The following is a 19,573-nucleotide window of genomic DNA, read 5'->3' as shown; positions in this document are numbered from 1 at the left end:
ACGGGGAGCCCAATGTGGGACTCCATCCCAGGACCCCAGGATCATGACTCAAGCCAAAGGCAGACCCTCAACCACTGAGCTACCTAGGCCTCCCTAGAGCTGGTTATTTAAACAACTAGTGAAATTCATCTCATTCACCTTTGCATCCTCCATGGCCCCTCACAGAGTTCCTGGTACACAATAGGTACTTAACAAATATTTAACAAAATGAAACAAAAACAGCAGAGCCAAGTCTCAAGCTGCCCTCTCATTAGTAATTCAGCAAGATCAATTCCTGTTGCTCGACAGGGAGTGACATGTTGAGAGAAGAAAAATCTGGGAACCCTTATTGGTAAATCTCCAACAATGTGCTTCAAAACAGCCTTAGAAACTTTCAACCTGACAGGTAAAGCTCTTATCCCCACATTCTTTTCAGTAAACTGAAATTTATGCAGGCCCATCACCCCCAGCCAGTGAGTGGGTTACCAGTAAGTGAAAAGCAGTGACTGGGGCTGAAGAGGTGGAAGCAGGAGCTCTTTGGAGCCATTTGTAAAAGGAGGCTACCATGATCCAGAAATTAATGTTTCCTGGAAAGGGAATCTTGACTGAGGTCCTTGGATCGTTTCCCTTGGAAGAGTGGGTAACTGTGATGAGTGATGCAGGCCAAGTAGCTTGGCATGTGTGACATGCCTTTATGGTTTCTCAGTGGCTGGATCTTTTCCAGGCCATTCTGGACACAGCTTTTAGCTAAGGCTGCTGTGAGGCTCATTCCAATTCTGGAAGTGAGGCCTGGGGTATGGCCAAGATGAAAGATGACTGCATTCCCATGATGACAGCTTAAAGACAGGCCTCAATTTCACTTCCTTTTTAAATTTAATTTTATTTATTTTTTATATTTTTAAAGATTTTATTTATTCATGAAAGACACACAGAGAGAGGCAGAGACACAGGCAGAGGGAGAAGCAGGCTCCCCAAAAGGGAGCCTGATGTGGGACTCAGTCCTGGATCCTGGGATCATGCCCTGAGCCAAAGGCAAATGCTCAACTGCTGGGCCACTCAGGTGCCCCACAATTTCACTTCCTTGTTGGCCACCTCCATTCATTCATTCAATTGTCATTTAGTAGACACCCATTGTGCACCAGGAACATAGGTTCTGATACAGAGATGAATGGCCCATGCCCTTGAAAAGTACTGTTCTAATGGAGGAGACACACAGGTAAACAGACAATATGGTGAACTATCATAAGTGCCATCACGGATAAGTACAGTACAGGGGAGAAACAGAGGGATAGAGAAAGTGGAGAGAATAAAACCTAAAGTCTTAAATGTAGCACAAAAGGCTGCTGGCTACCTCTCACCACTCCTCAGCCTTTGCATGTGAAGAGTAGACTATCTGAGCTAAATTTCAGAGAATGAAGAAGAGTTTGTAAACAGGGAAAAGCTGTTGTGGGCAGATTTTATTCCAAAGATAGTGAGGAGCCAATGGAGGATTTTAAGCAGGGGAGTGACATGATTAGATAGATATACATTCCAGAAAGACCACTCTAAAGAATGTTTAGAGAATGGATTGGAAGAGATCATGAATGAAGGTAGGGAAACAGGGAACTGTCTCCAATTGTAAAAGTATCAGAATCTATACTAGGGCAGTAGAAGTGGGATAAAAAGGAAGAGAAGGAGTCAAAAGATATGAAGAAGTAAAACCTACAGGGTTTAGTTACTTATTGGATATGGAATGTAGGAGAGTGATCAGGAAGGGGAAACTCATACCAATTTCCCAGATTCTTGGCTTGGGCAATAGGTGGATATAATACGGTTCAATGGGATAAGGGACAACTAGAGGAGCTACAAGTTTGAGAGCAGGAGAGATGAGATCGACATGTAATATATCTGTATTTGGAAACCAGGAAGGAAATATGAAGATACAGGTTTGCAACTGTCGGTAACTGAAGCCATGGGAATGGAGTGGATGAGACTGCTCAGGAAGAATTTCAAGAGTGATGAGAAGAGAGAGAACAGAACCATGAGGATTGACGTTTAAGGGGTAGAGTCAGGGGTGCCTGGCAGGCTCAGTGGGTAGAACGTGCAGCTCTTGATCTTGGGGTTGTGAGTTCGAGCCCCACACTGGATGTAGAGTCTACTTAATAAAAAATATTTGGGGGCACCTGGGTGGCTCAGTTGGTTAAGCAGCTGCCTTTGGCTCAGGTCATGATCTTGGGATCCTGGGATTGAGCCCCGTATTGGGCTCCCTGCTCAACAGGGAGTCTGCTTCTCCCTCTCCCTCTGCCCTTCCCCCTGGCTTGTTCTCTCTCTCTCTCTCTCTCTTTCTCTCTCAAATAAATAAAATATAATTTTTTTAATTTTAAGGGGTGGAGTAAGAGTAAAGCATGGAGCAAAGATAAGAGAGAGACCAATAGAGAAAAGTGTAACAAAAGTCAAAGGAGATTATATAGTCATAAACCAAGTTCTAGAGAAATATTAATGCCTTTTTTTAAGATTTTATTTTATGTATTTATTTATTCATGAGAGGCACAGAGAGAGAGAGAGAGAAAGAGAGGCAGAGACACAGGGAGCCTGACGTGGGACTCAATCCCGGGTCTCCAGGATCATGCCCTGGGCCAAAGGCAGGCGCTAAACCGCTGGGCCACCGGGGCTGCCCATATTAATGCCTTTTTACCTTTATTTTATAAGATTTTATTTTTAAGTTATCTCTATACCTAACATGGGGCTCAAACTCACAATTCCAATATCAGGAGTCACATGCTCCATTGACTGAGCCAGCCAGGCATCCCTTCAATGGCATTTTTATTTTATTTATTTTATTTTTAAGGTGTTTCTATTAAAGCATGGAGATTGGATCCATGGACAGAAAGGGCTGCTTTTGATGACATTTTAAAAAAGATTTTATTTATTTATTCATGAGAGAGAGAGAGAGGCAGAGACTTAGGCAGAGGGAGAAGCAGCCTCCATGCAGGAAGCCCAATGTGGAACTCTATGCCAGGACCTGGAGATCACACCCTGAGCCAAAGGCAGATGCTCAACCACTGAGCCACCCAGGCATCCCTAATGACATTTTTTTTTTAATTTTTATTTATTTATGATAGTCACAGAGAGAGAAAGAGAGAGGCAGAGACATAGGCAGAGGGAGAAGCAGGCTCCATGCACCGGGAGCCCGATGTGGGATTCGATCCCGGGTCTCCAGGATCGCGCCCTGGGCCAAAGGCAGGCGCTAAACCGCTGCGCCACCCAGGGATCCCCCTAATGACATTTTTAAATGGTCATGATATAATGGCAAGTGAAAGAGGATATAAGATAATATGTTGCAGACAACAGATTGGTGGTTGTCAGAGATGGGAGATGGAGGGTGGTTGAAATGGGTGGAGGGGATTAAAAGGTACAAAGTTTCAGTTATAAAGGAAATAAGTCATGGAGGTGCAGTGTATAGCATAGTAACTATAGTCAATTACATATATGAAAGTTGCTACAAGAGTAGATGTTAAAGTTCTCATCACAAGAAAAAAATTTCTTTTTTTTTTTAATTTTTATTTATTTATGATAGTCACACAGAGAGAGAGAGAGAGGCAGAGACACAGGCAGAGGGAGAAGCAGGCTCCATGAACCGGGAGCCCGACGTGGGATTCGATCCCGGGTCTCCAGGATCGCGCCCTGGGCCAAAGGCAGACGCCAAACCACTGCGCCACCCAGGGATCCCAAGAAAAAATTTCTAACTGTATATGGCGACAGATTTTAACTTGACTTATCATGGTGACCATTTCTCAGTATATACAAATATAAAATCATTATCTTGTACACCTTAAACTAATGTAATGTTATATGTCAATTATGCTTCAATAAAAAAATAGATATCATATGATGACAATTGTATTTTAAGAGTACATGTAAGTGGGCACCTGGGTGGCTCAGTGGTTGAGCATCTACCTTTGGCTCAGGTCGTGATCCCAGGGCCCTGGGATCGAGTCCCACATCAGGCTCCCTGCAGAGAGCCTGCTTCTCCCTCTGCCTATGTCTCTGCCTCTCTCTCTGTCTCTCATGAATAAATAAATAAAATCTTAAAAAAAAAAGAGTACGTGCAGGTGGGGCACCTGGATGGTTCAGTTGGTTATGTGGCTGCCTTCGGCTCAGGTCATGATCTCCTGAGATTGAGTCCTGTAGTGGGCTCTCTGCTCAATGAGGAGCCTGCTTCTCCCTCTGCCTCTGCTGCTCCCCCTGCTTGTGTTCTCTCTCTGTGTCTCTCTCTCTCTCTCAAAAAAAATCTTTAAAAGAAAAGATACATATAGGGGCTCCTGGGTGGCTCAGTTGGTTAAGCATCGGACTCTTGATCTCAGGTCAGGTCTTGATCTCATGATCATGGGTTCAAGCCTTGCATTGGGCTTAAACCAAAAAGAATATATGTATGTATTTTCATTGAAAAATAACTATAAGGTTTCTTTTTTTTAATTTTTTTTAATTTTTATTTATTTATGATAGTCACAGAGAGAGAGAGAGAGAGAGAGAGAGGCAGAGACATAGGCAGAGGGAGAAGCAGGCTCCATGCACTGGGAGCCTGATGTGGGATTCGATCCCAGGTCTCCAGGATCGTGCCCTGGGCCAAAGGCAGGCGCCAAACCGCTGCGCCACCCAGGGATCCCGAAAAATAACTATAAGGTTTCACACCTGTTGATGTTAATCTCTGGGTGGTGGTGTTACAGACTATTGTAATTTTTATCCTTATGATTATGGGGGGATTTTCCAATTTTTCCATAAAGAATATGTGTTACTTGTGTAATTGACAAACATAAAAATTAATATAAAAAGAGAAAAATATCAAATGGGGAAGAAGATTTCAAGGTGGGAGTGGTCAACTGAATCAAACACGTCAGAGTTAGTAAGACTTGTTCTGAGGGCTATCCATTAGATTTAGCAGCAAAGTGACTGTGGTGAAGACTATTTCAATGAAGTAGTTTGTAGGGGCAGAAGCCAGATGGGAATGGAACTGAACAGTGAATGGGAGATGAAGGGCAGACAGCAAGTACAGAAGTGTCTTTTTAAAAACTTGGTTAAAGGGTGCCTGGGTGGCTCAGTGGTTGACCATCTGCCTTCGGCTCAGTGTGATCCTGGAGTCCTGGAATCAAGTCCCGCATTGGGCTCCCTGCAGGGAGCCTGCTTCTCCCTCTGCCTATGTCTCTGCCTCTCTCTCTCTCTCTGTCTCCCATGAATAAATAAATAAAATCTTTAAAAAAATTGGTTAAGAAGGAAAAGAGATAGGGCAAAAGCCCAGTTGAAGATACCATCCAGTTTGAGAATGCCACACCATTTGGTGGCGTAGAGAAGTCCTGGGATCCAGACGTAGGTTGCGAAGGTCTTCTGACATTCAGATTTCCAGTGTGAGGGGTACAGCAGAGTGTGGAATTGGAAACAGCAGTCAGCTCAGGGAATTGACATCACAAATTGCTCTTCATGGCTCAGAGGAAAACTCATTGTCACCCAAACTGAGCAGAACACTCCAGTGCAATGTATATGGCTACATAATTTAGAATACAGATTAATTCTTGGAAAAGAGCTTGTGATGAGTGTGAAATAATCATAGATTGGAAGTTCTTATGACTCATGTGATAACAGGGCTTCTTTATCAAGGTGTGTAACTTGGTTCTATAGACAATATCGTTCTCTAGGAATAATGCCAAAACTCAGTGCATTCTACAGCTCAGCCCAGCCCCAGATCTATGAGGTGAGACATCAACAGCAAGAATGAGCGGTTTGTGTTTATTGTAAAGCATGAGCTCAGATTCAGAAATCAATAACTGCTTGACATTCTGAAAAGCACCCTCATGCTGGCAAATCCAATGCCACCAAGCACCAATTTCCTAGGAGACAATGAAGTAGCTCAATCATCCTTGTCTTTTGTTGGATGAAAATGGCCAAAATGGAGGCTTAATCAGAGGATCTGAAGTGGATGCCCCACAAATTATAGAATCCCTCATCTGGATGTGTCTGCATCTGAAGTGAGGCGGGGGGAAATCCTAGGGGCCCCCAACCAGAAGAGGGTTTACTTGAGGAGGCCCGGGGTGGCAAAGCCTTGGAGGTGAACCATAATCTGCAAACCAAAGGCAAGATGGGGATGGAAATAGAAGTGAGACAAAATCTTTGCTTGGGAGGCTTGGGAGCAAGATTGTCCTGTTCGGGTGCAAGGAACAGATAAAGGAAAGTAGGTTACTTAGAATGGAGGCTGTTCAAGATGAAGACGTATTAGAGCTTACCATTTTATCTGGGGCTCAGAGCCTATTTCGGGGACTGATTTGGCAGTTTAAAGAATGTACACAGGACTAGGTCCCAATCTTCCCCTTCACAACACACATACACACACACATACACACACACACACACACACACACACACACACACTGAATTGGCTGAGGCTGGAGCTGAGTTGGTTTCATAGAAGGCACAAAGCATTATGGATGGGAATTAGCACTGGACTAAGTTCTTTTTTTAAAAAAGATTTTATTTATTTATTCATGAGAGACACAGAGAGAGAGGCAGAGACATAGGCAGAGGGTGGAGAAGCAGGCTCCCTGCAGGGAGCCTGGTTGGGACTCGATTCCAGAACTCCGGGATCATGCCCTGAGTCGAAGGCAGATGCTCAACCGCTGAACCACCCAGGCGTCAGCTCTTATGGGTGCATCTCGGGCCCACAGTTTTCTCCCCTGACCAGGTGCTAGAATCCACACTGGTGGAGAGCTGTCCAGGAATCCCTGTAACACATATTCTGGCTCCCTATCCACCACAGGATGGGTGGATGTTCGTGGACAGGGAGATGAGGGGCTTCAGGCAGAAGGCAAGGGATTCCAGAGATCTGAATGGGCCAAGGAATCAGCCCTATAATTTGTAGCAGGGTTGGCGGGGGCATGTGGAGTAGAAACAAAAACATCTGAGTTTTCCAACCTGGCCAGCCCACCACTGCTCCTATGAGCAGCGCTTCTCAGCAGAAGCTTGGACCTTCAGGGTGTCATTGGCAGCCGGCATTTCCCTAGGTTTTGACTTGGTAGTGCTGGGTGGTTTGGGGACATAGCAGGGATAGTGGTTGTGATGACTGAGGCAGGGGGATTCTAGATGAAGCATTCATGGTGCTACCGTTGGCAAACTTGGCTGAGGCCCAAGGAGGGAAGGGCGGAGGAGTCCAAAGAGTAAACAGAGACGGTGAACACCAGGGCTTCTATTTGGGGCCAGGTTTACATGTTTTATTGGCTCATCAGTTTGAGGGGGTGGATGAGAGATCAGAAGATTCCTGTTTGGAAGACCTGGGAATGGTTCCTACGAAAAAACAAGATCTCTTGTATATACAATATGATTTCAATGATGGACATGTGTATATAAGGAAAGAAAACTGGAAGGAAAGGACTAAACCACTAGCCACTTAATGGACAGGGCATCAGTTCATCAGGTTGACTGCCCAAACTTGGACAATTAGCAGAAGGAGCTAAATTCTTCTGGGTCCTTTTCACTTCTCCCTTCAAACTCGACACTTGGCCCCATTTTTCCGGCTGTGACCTGGACTTCTCTCTGATTCTTCACCCCACCACGCTACCTCTAGTCTCCTTGGGTAAAAATCCAGGACTGAATTCAACCTGGGAACATTCTATCCCTGTAGGACTCCCTAGGTCTTACACTGCACCCCCCCCCACACACACACACACATACCCACAAGAACAGAAGGATCAGGAAATGGACGTCAGGCTGTATTGGCTGAAACAAGCAACATTAGGACAGGAGACCCCAAATTCCTACTTTCCACTTCATTTTCTTCACTTTGCTACTTGGTCTAGTGAAAAGATGCAGAACTTTCTGGAATCATTTGCAAGCATACCTTCTGTTTGTGCACCGATCAGACATCAGTGAACCATAGTACCATTCCTCGAACCCCAGGAATTAGGGTCTTCCTAAAACACAGAAACAGCGGCAAAGTGAATTCCAAATTGCAGGGAGTGCATATGGTGTTGGTTAAAGCTCTATTTCCAGGAAATCTATGCAAGTAACACCACCTCACCTTTAGGCTTTACTATTGGTCGAATGAGTGTGCCATCCTATGTGGAGCTGGTTGTAGGATATTTCATACAATTAGGGGTTTTTTTGGGTGGGAGGGGTTGAAACAACTTTGCTTTTGTTCCCCACTCCAAACTGTTCTTAGAGCAAAAGGTATATGTCTACTTGTCAAGTGAATTGGTGTACTATCTGGGTAAGTTCTTCAGAAACCCCTTTGAAAAAATATGGATAACTCCCTCGAGTTGGCCTCTTTTATTATTTTTTAAAAGATTTTTATTTATTTCTTTGAGAAAGAGAGAAGGATCAGGGAGGAGGGCAGAGGAAGAGGGAGAAGCAGACTCCTCGCTGAGTAGGGAGCCCAATGCGACTCTGAACCTGGGGACTCAATTCCAGGGCCCCAGGATCGTGACCTAAGCCAAAGGCAGATGCTTAATCAAAGGCAGATGCTTAATCGACTGAGCAACCCAGGTGCCCCAAGTTGACCTCTTTTAAAAAATGAATCCCTGGGGGGCACAGACTCATCCATGTAATTATGTGTCTTTTTGTAAAGGATTTGTGAAAACCAACACCAATTATGAATACAGGACCACTTCTATCTTTCCCTAGCAGCCCTTCCTGGAAATAGTTCGCACAAACCTTCCACAGCCTGAGCTATGGGGTGGAGAATTTTGAAAATGTTCTGCAAATTTTCAGGGTTTGCAATTTCCTTATCCTATGGACCCATTTGGGAAGAATTTTTGCCTGTGTGTCTTAAGCAACATTTATATTGAAAGCTGTCTCCTTTGATTTCTGAGCCGTGCATTAATGCTGTCTCATTGATCAAAGCCATACAAAATGCCATATTTTGTTTGGTAATGAAGCCCAGGGACAGGCTGGATGATGGATTCCACATGTGAGGCAGTGCTGCTGCATGCCATCTGAGGAAGCCTCAGGATTGCTATGTGGAGACAAGTGGCATTGCTCTGTAATGTAATGATCAGAGCTCCCACCAGCCTGCTGATTCTGCTGATGAGGTCCGACGCTCTGGACTCAGATGATGTGGCTGGTGAGCTGTGCTCTTAATAATGGGACTGGTTTCCTCCACCAACTGTTCTGGTCCTGGGTGGAATAGGACTGGGGAAAGCTCTCTTTTAGGCTGATGTTTGAGCCATGCCGGAGACAGCAGGCTTATGTTTAAGGCCTCTTTTGCATGTTTCAAGACCTAAAGAAGCTCTCCCTGAGTGAATCTGAGGAAATAAGCCGGCGGATGTAAAATTTTAAAATATTCTCCCCCATGGGACGCCTGGGTGGCTCAGCGGTTGAGCATCTGCCTCCAGCTCAGGGCGTGATCCTGGGGTCCCGGGATTGAGTCCCGCATTGGGCTCCCTGCATGGAGCCTGCTTCTCCCTCTGCCTATGTCTCTACCTCTCTCTGTGTGTGTCTCTCATGAATAAATAAATAAAATCTTTAAAAAAATATTCTCCCCGAACACCCATTGTAAGCAGAAAGCGTGCTTAGGATTCCAGGCAGAAGCTGATTTTAGCTGCTTCCCAGGAGCAAATGGATTTTCATTGCTCACTGTAGTACAGTTTCTCCTCATGTCTCCCCCCACCCCACCATGCCCACTTTTCTCGCTCCTCGCTCGTCCTCTTTCTTTTTCTCTCTTGCAGTGGCAGGACCCCATCCAGAAGACATGTGCAAGTTGCAGTAAATAGGAAGAGGACAAGTTGATACTAGCGACAATTTTTTTATACAGCTAGAAACTATTCAAATAGATTTCCTGTAGCCCAGAACTACACACACAGCTAGACTCACCCTAGAGAGATCCTGCCAGAACTCCAAGGAACAGTGAGTACATAGTGATATTGACCTGTAGTTTCCCTTCCTAGGAGCTCTGCTAAAGGAGCTCTCTCTTCTGGTCAAACAGGTCTGCCTACCATTCCCTAAACACATCTCACTGCTTGCTGTCACTTGGAACGCTTGGACTCTCCATCTCCTTTGTGATCCAATTTCAACTCTGCCTCTTCCACTAAACCTACCCTCTTCATACTTCTAAATGCCTTCTGGCACCTCATAGCTACATATACATTACATATATATAGCCACATATACCTCCATTATTGTAGGTACCCACCTCTCCTGCTAGCCAAGAACTTTCTAGAGTCAGGAACCAGTCCTTACTCTGATTCTCAGTGGGACCCATAGAGCTCATCAAGCTATGGTGTAGTGGTTAAAAGAACCCATTCTGGAGCCAGACTGCTAACAACGAAGCTGGGTGATCTCAGTTATGTCATTTAACATCTGTGTGCCTCAATGCCCTGTAACATGGGAATATTAATAATGCCCAGTGCATGGGGTTACTCTGAGGATCAACCAAAGTAACACTTGCAAAGTGCCTGGAATATTGCCTTTCAGACATGGTGCACTCAGAAAGTGCCACTCCTCTTTATCTATTCGGCACCACCGTACATTAAAGCGGGAATCACCAGGTACCAAAGGATCACCCCCAGTCAGCCTCACCCCCATGGTATCTGGCTCAATTTTGCCTTATACCAAGTTTACCAGACACTCACTAAAGAACTTTCCTACCTGGCTTTAAGGGTCCTTCATACTCTGATCCCTTTAGCAGATGGATGGTATCTTCCACAGCCACCCCACCACAGCCCTGCCTCCTGTCTGTCCTCAAACATGCCCTGTTCCTTCCTACCACTGGGCCTTTACTCACACCTTTTCTCCTCCCTGCAATGCTGGCCCTGCCCTTCCCCTTTCAAACTCCTACCCATCCTTGATTTCTCCACTCAAGCCTCACCTCCCCTAGGAAGCCTTCCCCGATCGCTTCAGCTAACACCCACTTTCCCTCCTTCAACTTTCTCAGCAGTGTAAGTCAGAACCACATAACTAAACAGTTTTCATTGTGACTTCCTGAGTCTTGGTCCTGTCTCTTTGGGAAGTTGATAACTTCCTTAAAAACAGCTGGGAGGTTTCCCCCTCTTCTGCTACCTACCCCTTCCTTACTTTTCTCAGCCTGGGTGCCCAGCTGGTGTCCAGTAAGACTTATTGGTTGATGTGTCCACATACCTGTGTCTGGTCAAGGGAAGCCAAGGCTCTGACACTCTGGCAGTGAGCTTGGGCTATGGGGAAGAGCAGAAGCCAGGGGATTGGTTTCTGTTGACTTCACTTCTTCACAGCTGCTCAGGCCACAGAATTAGCAGGGTCTTCAGGCAAAGGCAAACTCTCCTTCAAACTGGATGACCCTTCATTAATGGTTGACACTCCCTGTTTACCTTAATGATTGCCAAGATCTGTTGCTGCACACGATATGCTTTGCGGTTCAACTGCCTTGGCCCTGAGGGTAGAAGGCAAGCTTTGAAGAGGTTTCAGGGTTCTGGGATGGGATTGGAAATACTTTGGTCCATGTCCAGCCACTCGGGACACAGACAATAAGCAGAAGGCCAAAGAACATCGTGGTCCTGCTGTATGGAGGGAGCACTGCCATCCCCCGCCTTGATGTCAGTAGGTACAAGTAGGCACTGCCCATGTCTTTTTTTTCTCCCCATAGTCATATCATTTTAGGGGCTGGGACCTATAAGGGATGAGAGGGATGGCACCCAGTGCAAGAGCCCTCTCTGCAACTCGCCCCACACACCAGATCCACCTATGGCCCAGGGATGGGGGAAGCCTGAGGGCTGTTAATGAGCCCAGGTCCAGTGCAGCCTCCCAGATGGGCTAAACATGGGCACATGGGTGACAATGAAGCCTCTCTCCCTCTGGGACAGGGCAGTAACTGCAGGCTATGTGATTTGTCTTGCCAAACCCATTGGGAGCTCAGGGGATCAATCTTATTTAATGACTGTGGGAGGAGGCGGGGCTGGTTAATGTTTGTCTGGTTCCTCTTGGGCTGTGGGCCATATCTGGCTCCGGCCCTGGGCTCTTTGTCCCTCCCCTGGCCTGGGCTGACAGCACCTAGTGGCATAGTGCAGACACACCTGCAGACATTCCCTGGGAAAGGGCAGCAGCAACCAGGTGAGGAGGCTGGGGAGGGGGAACTGGTGTGGCACAGGGGGAAAGAGATGGGGGCTGGAGAGAGGCCTGGGCTTTGCCTTCTCTGGGCCTCAGCATTAAGCCACTGAGATCCCTTCTGTGCTTCCCTCTGGGTAGAGCAAGGCCCCTCCTGCCAGGGGCCAGGGTTGCTTAGCCTCTCTCTGGAGCCTTCAACTCTTATCCTCTTTTCAGGCTCAGAATTGCTTCTTCTCTCCCTCGTTTACTCCCAGCCATGGATTCCCTTCATCCTCACAGGGCTCAATTCCCAGGAAGACTTGAGCCCCCCACCGCCAACCCCACCCCCAAGGCACAGGGTGGCCAAGTTCCTCTCTTTCAGACATTTCCTGCCAAATAGGATTAAGGTTTGGTGGTACTGTTGGGCACTTCCAGGTGCTGTTTTCTTCCCCCCACCCATTAGAAGGTAAAGCAGGCATGCAACAACCCAGGGCTGCCAATGGACAGACAGACGGATGAATGCAGGGCACTCAGCAGTGGAGAGGGACAGCCAATGGGGCCGGGATTTAGGAGCATGGCTCTCCTCTCTCCTGAGGGAGTTTAGGCAGACTCAAGCTGAGCCTGGAGCAACTTTGATGATTTTAGTGATGGAAAGGAGGGGTAGCCCCCCAGCTGTTTGAAAGCTGTTGCAGCTGTTGGGGATGGCCCCAGCAGAGGGCACAGACTAAGTAAAGGAGACACGGGAGAGGATATAGACCAGAGAGGTTTGGAGAGAGAGACTGAGATACGAGAATGCAGCAAGAGCAATAGGGAGGGACACCTCCCCCCCACTGCCGGCTCTGGTGAGGGATCAACGTGAGTCCGTGAGTCCGAAGTTAACTATCAGCACCTTTGCTTAGCAGCTGCCTAGTAAGTTACTCAGTGTCTTTGAGCCCCCGTAGCTCCACCTGTGACTTGAAGACAATAGTCCACAGCTCACAGGCTTGTTGTGAGGACAGGAGTTAATGAACATACAGCCTCTAGAACACTATAGGCATTCCACAGGTGGTGGCTGTCATAATAAGCCCAAGTAGAGAGCAACAGGAAGTCTGATCATTGAAGGAGGACTAAGAGGGTATAGTCCAGAGTGAGGAAGGGAGCTGACATTAACAGTTCCTAGGAAAAGACCGTGGCCGAGGGAGGGAAGGAGAAAACCGGAATGAGCTGAAGTGACCCTGACCCCAGCCTGGCCACAATACATATATGGTAGGGTGGAGAGGACAAGCCAAGTGCCCTGGGTGCAGTGAGGCCACAAGGGTGGAGGCAGGGAAGGGCAGCGGGGGAAGGAAGGAGGGGGCCAGGGAAGCTTGGCCTTGGCCACACCAAACAGATGAAGGTGGCCTGGAACTCAGGAAGAAATCTCAAAGGAAGCCCCTGGTTCTTTCCTGGCCGGGGACTGCTCATGAAATGGGGGAGCAAGTGTGAGTCTGAGACTGAATATAACCTCATCCAGTCCAGTCAGGGCCCTCCTCTTGAACCAAAAAACACCAGGATTTCCTAGTTGGAAAGAGGGACAGGGAAGAGGTGGGGGCAGAAAGATAGAGACTTGATGAGCATGTATGATATGCATGTGCGTGTGTGTGCCCAGACCTGCACAGGTGAGTGCACATGGGAAGGAGTAGAAGTTCTGAGCTGTGGGCCTGGTCTCTGTTAGAACGCAGAGTAAGAGAGGCTGTTAAAGGCAGTGCGATGTAAAGGCTCTGAGAGCAGAAAGAAAACAGAAACCTGACTCTACCCTTTTGCAGAGTTGCCATTGAGGCAAGTTATTTAACCTCTCTGAGCCTCAACTTCCTTGTCCAAAAAATGGGGGTAGTATTACAGGACTGTTGTATGGACTAAGTGCGATCTCCTGATGTTGAACTGTGCTGGAGTGCCCGGGCACATGTGAATCCGAAGCCAAGACCAGGGCCTGACACAGCCAGAGTAGTCTTGTCTAATGAAACACCAGGGTAAAAACAGGTCTGGAGCAACACAGAGCATATCAGTGCATGGACTTTAACCCAAAGTCACAAAAACAGTTTGGATTTCAAAATCAGGTCATTCCCCTGGATGTTTTTAGAATGAGACCCTTGAGGTACTGATGTTGACATAGGGATAAGCTCTCCATCCAAAGGAGAGAGCAAAAATCGAGATCTCAGTGCCCACACAAGGGTGCTTAGGGGCCCCAAAGGGAGCTGCTGGCTATGTCCCAGAAGGCGCAAAATGAGAGGTGGAGTGCTCACAACCTAAAAATTCAGGAGTGGCCAGGCTGACTGAGAGGCACCATTGAGGAGCACAGAGAATAGCTGACGTTTGCTTCAGAGTCTGAGGAAGCAGTCTGAGAAAGGTAAGGCAGGGAAAATAGAACAGATACAGAGGCAGTGAGCCGCAAGCCCCAGGAAGGAAGAGGGATGAGTTAGCAGTCAATAGGAAAGGGGAGAAGGGGCTAGAGGAAGATATAAGCCAGACCAGTTTTGGATCTCCCTTTTTCTAAAAACACTCATAGACGGGCATCTGCAAGGCTCAGTTGGTTGAGTGTCCGACTCTTGGTTTCAGTTCAGATCGGGGTCTTGGGGTTGTGAGATCGAGCCTTGCATCTGGCTCTGTGCTGGGGACGGAGTCTGCTTGATATTCTCTCCCTCTGCCCCCCCTTCTCGCCCCCAGCTCTCTCTATCAAAAGACAAATACAAAATAAAAACACTCATAGAAAGAAAAATTAGAATTCTAGCCAAGGTGGTAGAGCTTATGGGAAAAAGTATGGGCTCTGGAGTAAGCTTGGCCTGGCTGCAATCCCATTCCCATCACATACTAACTGCACTAACTCCATGTGACCCTTGGACAAGTCCCTTCAGCTTTCTTTACCTCAGTTTCCTTTTTTGTGACATGAGGATGAAAAGGGACACCTACCTCCTGGGGTTGTTCTGAGGTTTACATGAGTTTCTGAGGTTTACACAAGGCCTGGCCTCACAGGTGCTCAGAAAATGGTTGTTCTTTTTTTTTTTTTTTTTAAGATTTTATTTATTTATTTGACAGAGAGAGTGAGCAGCAGGCAGAGGGAGAGGGAGAAGCAGGTTCCCCACTGAGTAGGGAGCCTGATGTGGGGCTCCATCCCAGGATCCTGGGATCAAGACCTGAGCCAAAGACAGACACTTAACCAAGAGCCACCCAGGCACCCCATAAATGATTATTCTTAATAATGTTCCTCGACCACCTGTTTGTGAACTAACGTGTGTCACCAGATGAAGCATTACTTTACCATTAACCATTATACCTCCTGTGGCAGCTCTGCTTTTGGAACCAGGGGCTTAGGAAAAAGGGCACCCCTGTTCCTATGCTGGTCACTCAGGCTTTTTTTTTTTTTTTGAAAAAATAAAACCTTGTTCAGAGAAGTAATCTATGTCCCGTGGACCATCCCTCCGTCCTCTAGTTTCTTGCATCCCATTCCCCAAGTTTTCTGTGGTTGATATATTCCCCCTCCCCACAACAGAGAAGAACCCCCCTCCCACTGACCTGAATACAGGGCTTCTGCCACCAGCACTGCCCCTGCACTGGGGGCAGGAAATGCCCTACATTTCCTAGGGGTGCAGGCCTGTGTATTCTCCTCACATCCAGTTTCCTGCTGTGGAATAAGTGGTGGGAGGTAAGAGGAGGCCTTCTTTGCCTGCCTAAAGCACAGAAGGGGAATTTCTTCCCTAGAGCAATAGCCAAGCTCAGGAAACCAGGAGATTACAATGTACATTTGATGTTGGGGGCAGGGCAGCCACAGAACAGTCTGTTCTATCTCAGGACAGACACCATAGGTCAATGGGCAGCATTGGGCAGCAAAAAGAGGGGTGTTGGGTTTGGCAGACCACCCAGTCCCTGGAGCAACATGTTTTTTCTTCCTGATAAGGTGCTTACCTCCCTTAATCATCAGCTATGAAACTGGAGCTGAGAACTTTTGCAGGTTGCTTCACTGAAGCTCATGATAACCCTGGGTACTAACCCCATTTGTAGATGAGCAAGTTGGCTCAGAGAAGGTCGGGATCTAGCCCATGGTCATATCAAGCGAAGAACCAGGATTCGAACCCAAAGGTGTATGACTCTTACCTATTCCATCTTTTAACCTTCTGTTTGCCTGCTAATTTTTGCTTTCTCCCTCTGGTTTGTACTCCCTGTGTGCCCACCTGTCTACTGGGGATTCTCTGTCCTGAAGCTCAAGGAGGGATGGTCAGGCCTTGCTCCGTGACACTGGAGTCGGAAAGTATTTACAGGTCCTCTGCTCCCATGTTTCTTGTGTCCTAATGGGTAGCATTAACCCTTGCTTTCATTGTCGTTCTGAATGGCTGGCTTTTGCTTTTGCCAACACCAGCAGCAAAAGTCCAAAGAGCATATGGTGGAAAGAGCTGAAACTTCTGCTTCAGATACTTTTGTGTTTCGTTCTACTGTAACATTTCTTAGCTGTGTAACCTTGAGTAAGTTACTTAACTTCTCTGAGCTTCAGCCTCCTCATCTGGAAAGACTGGGGTAAAGTCCCTGGAGGCTTGCTGAGAGGGTCCAAGGAGAGAATGTATGGGAAAAAGCTTAACAGAATTCCTGGCTTGGGACAGATGAGTGAACTCACCCATCCCCTGTAGGGGATCTCAATTTAGGTAAAATCCTGCTGACCCTAAGTTTCTAGTGAGTCATGGGGGACGGCCTCAGCCCAGAGTCTCCTGGTCCCCTTGGGTCCCCTTGTACATGCACCTGTATTGTTCCATCTCCCCCCACCCCCCACTGCCATGGCCATTCTTCTGGTGGGGCTGTGGGGCGGGTGCGGCGATGGACCGGGCGGGCACAGAACAGGTGGGTGCAGGCTGGGTGTCCGGCGCTGGGACACAAGTGCTCTGTGTGTAGGGTGGGCGGAAGTCAGGGCGTTTGATCTGAATTCTAAAGGGCGTTGTTCAGAGCTCCACAAAGGTCCCATTGTGCAGACACTGGGTATAAAGCAGCATATGACTCCCCAGCACCGGGCGGCGATGAATTGGAACGCAGGCGTGGACCCAGGGACCACTCCCCTTGCACAGACATGAGACCATAGGGGACCTGTCTGGGTGGCCTCAGGGATAGGCGCTCCCCAAGGTAACGGGATTTGTTGGGTTCGCCCTAGGTCCAGAGCTAAGGAGCTGGGGGATGGGGAGCTAAAAAGAATGGCTGATGGCAGAACAAAATGGGCCTGGTGAAGAAAGGGGCTAGAGAGGAAAGAACGTTGCATGAAAGCAAAGAAGGCAGATGGGGCTCAGGGAAGTCAAGTCAAGTCAAGTGAGGAGGAGGAGGAGGAGGAGGAAGAGGTGGAGGAGGAGGAGGAGAGGCTGGCAGTGGACATGGGGTGATGAGGAAAGCGATGACTATCCTTCTTCCCTTCCTGTCACTGGCTCTCGGAAAGGGTGACGGGGGCAGGAGGGGGTGTGTCAGGCAATGTTACGGCACCCACTTTTCTGCCCCAGCTTTCTGCCAGCTTGCCCTGTGGCTCCTGTTTTGCAGGTGTGAATGAGGCAGGATGAACTGGACAGGTTTGTACACCTTGCTCAGTGGCGTGAACCGGCACTCTACCGCCATTGGCCGGGTATGGCTCTCCGTCATCTTCATATTCAGGATCATGGTGTTGGTGGTGGCCGCGGAGAGTGTGTGGGGTGACGAGAAGTCGTCCTTCATCTGCAACACCCTTCAGCCTGGCTGCAACAGCGTCTGCTACGACCACTTTTTCCCCATCTCCCACGTGCGGCTGTGGTCTCTACAGCTCATCTTGGTTTCCACCCCAGCGCTCCTCGTGGCCATGCACGTGGCTCACCAGCAGCACATAGAAAAGAAAATGCTGCGACTCGAGGGCCATGGGGACCCGCTGCACCTGGAGGAGGTGAAGAGGCACAAGGTCCACATCTCAGGGACGCTGTGGTGGACCTACGTCATCAGTGTGGTCTTCCGGCTACTGTTTGAGGCCGCCTTCATGTACGTCTTTTATCTGCTCTACCCTGGCTACGCCATGGTGCGGCTAGTCAAGTGTGAGGCCTACCCCTGCCCCAACACAGTGGACTGCTTCGTGTCCCGCCCCACGGAGAAAACCGTCTTCACTGTCTTCATGCTGGCCGCCTCTGGCATCTGCATCATCCTCAACGTGGCCGAGGTCGTGTACCTCATCATCCGGGCCTGCGCCCGCCGGGCCCAGCGCCGCTCCAATCCGCCCTCCCGCAAGGGCTCGGGCTTCGGCCACCGCCTCTCACCTGAATACAAACAGAATGAGATCAACAAGCTGCTGAGCGAGCAGGACGGCTCTCTGAAGGACATACTGCGCCGAAGCCCCGGCACTGGGGCCGGGCTGGCTGAGAAGAGCGACCGCTGCTCGGCCTGCTGATGCCACACACCAGGCAACCTCCCATCCCGCCTCCCCCCACCCCCTCTACCACCTTGCCTCAGGCCTGCCCCTCCTTCCCCTCTGCCAGGGTGCAGGCCTCTGCCTGCTAGGGACTGCTGGATCAAAATTGTCCTTCTCTCCCTCGTTCCCTTCCTTCCCCTCACCCCAGGGCTTTCTGTCTGGGGGGCCCCAGGAGTGGGGAACCAGAGGCCACCCACATGAGTGCTCAAGGTTGTTGGGGGTGTGGGCAGCTCTTCTCATCTGTACCCCCTTTCTCTTCCCTCTCCCTCTCCCTGCGGCCACTGGGGACAGGAGATAGGATGCTCTGACAGCATCCAATTGTGAAACTAATCTTAACCCCATGTTGTCAGATACCCTATTTCTGGAGTCACATCAGTGGGGAGGGAAGTGGGCAAGTGGAATGGAAGGAGGGTGGTGTGGATGTGTGGGTGGAGAAGGGAGGGTAGGAGAGGCAAGAAAAGGAAGAATAGGGCTTTGCGTGCCAGTCTTGAGGAAAAGGAGGACAGGTCTGGGGAGGAGGAATTAGGGAGGGAGGGAGGAGCAGGCAGATAAGTTCAAGTGGGAGTTGGTCAGGGCCACCCTTGCCTCTAGTTCCCAAGGCCTCTCTCTGCCTGGAATGTTACACATTAAACAGGATTTTACAGTAAACGAAGAGGTGGCTTGTGTGTTTGTCAAGTTCTTTCTCCTGCAACCTCTGACCTCCCCCTGGATGAGCTGGCCTTGGTTTTTTGCTGATCTAGAAAGCAATGGGCAACAGACATAGGGACACCGTGAGCCACACTTGTCTGGTTTTTTTGTGTGTCTTGTTTTGTTTTGTTTTTGAGGGGGGACTTAACATTTTTTTTAAAATAACAGCTTTATGAGAACAAATACCTTAAATTCCTTCTTTCATTTTATTTTTATCATCTAGTCTAAGTATAGTTTATCAAGTTTTTCATAATTGCGTGCAGTCTTGTAAACATGACCACCATATATTAGAAAACATTTATATTACCTCAATAAGCTTCCTTGGGCACCTTCCTCTGATTTGAAAAACATCAAAATGACAACTCCATCTGGAGAGACAGGAAATGATAGATTTCACAAGTCTCAGAAAGGGTAGCACACATTCCCTGGATGAGGGCCCCTCCCCCACACCCCTGGGAGAACTGTCCCCCCTCTTCCCTTGAAACT

General features: G+C 48.2%; 1 protein-coding gene and 1 long non-coding RNA gene across 9 annotated transcripts in view; one reads left to right on the top strand and one right to left on the bottom strand.

Moving 5' to 3' along the window:
- The window catches only part of GJB1 (gap junction protein beta 1), a 32,008-nt gene extending 12,956 nt beyond the window's left edge, over nt 1-19,052 (top strand). Inside the window, exons 1-2 of one of the 7 annotated variants that reach the window (XM_077889398.1) lie at nt 9,711-9,843; nt 17,512-19,052. In XM_077889398.1, the coding sequence (XP_077745524.1) occupies nt 17,528-18,379 (852 nt within the window). In that variant the 5' untranslated portion in view covers nt 9,711-9,843; nt 17,512-17,527 and the 3' untranslated portion in view covers nt 18,380-19,052. Of the gene's footprint in view, nt 1-9,710; nt 9,844-11,863; nt 12,019-13,085; nt 13,237-14,211; nt 14,357-15,937; nt 16,084-16,952; nt 17,110-17,511 lie in introns of those variants that run through there. The other 6 variants (XM_077889396.1, XM_077889402.1, XM_077889399.1 and 3 more) reach the window with 6 other exon arrangements.
- On the bottom strand, nt 6,498-13,027 carry LOC144308623 (uncharacterized). 2 transcript variants are annotated; one of them, XR_013375029.1, is made up of 4 exons: nt 12,881-13,027; nt 11,074-11,341; nt 7,675-7,913; nt 6,498-7,287 (listed from the first exon to the last, which is right to left on the bottom strand). It is a non-coding gene; the product is annotated as an uncharacterized LOC144308623 (long non-coding RNA). The 2 variants fall into 2 exon arrangements; XR_013375030.1 differs by having other exon boundaries at nt 7,841-7,913.
- Nucleotides 19,053-19,573: the final 521 nt, after the last annotated feature.

The sequence above is a fragment of the Canis aureus genome, chromosome X (genome assembly GCF_053574225.1).
Source record: "Canis aureus isolate CA01 chromosome X, VMU_Caureus_v.1.0, whole genome shotgun sequence".
Classification (NCBI taxonomy): domain Eukaryota; kingdom Metazoa; phylum Chordata; class Mammalia; order Carnivora; family Canidae; genus Canis; species Canis aureus.
This window is presented reverse-complemented; position numbering and strand designations above follow the sequence as displayed.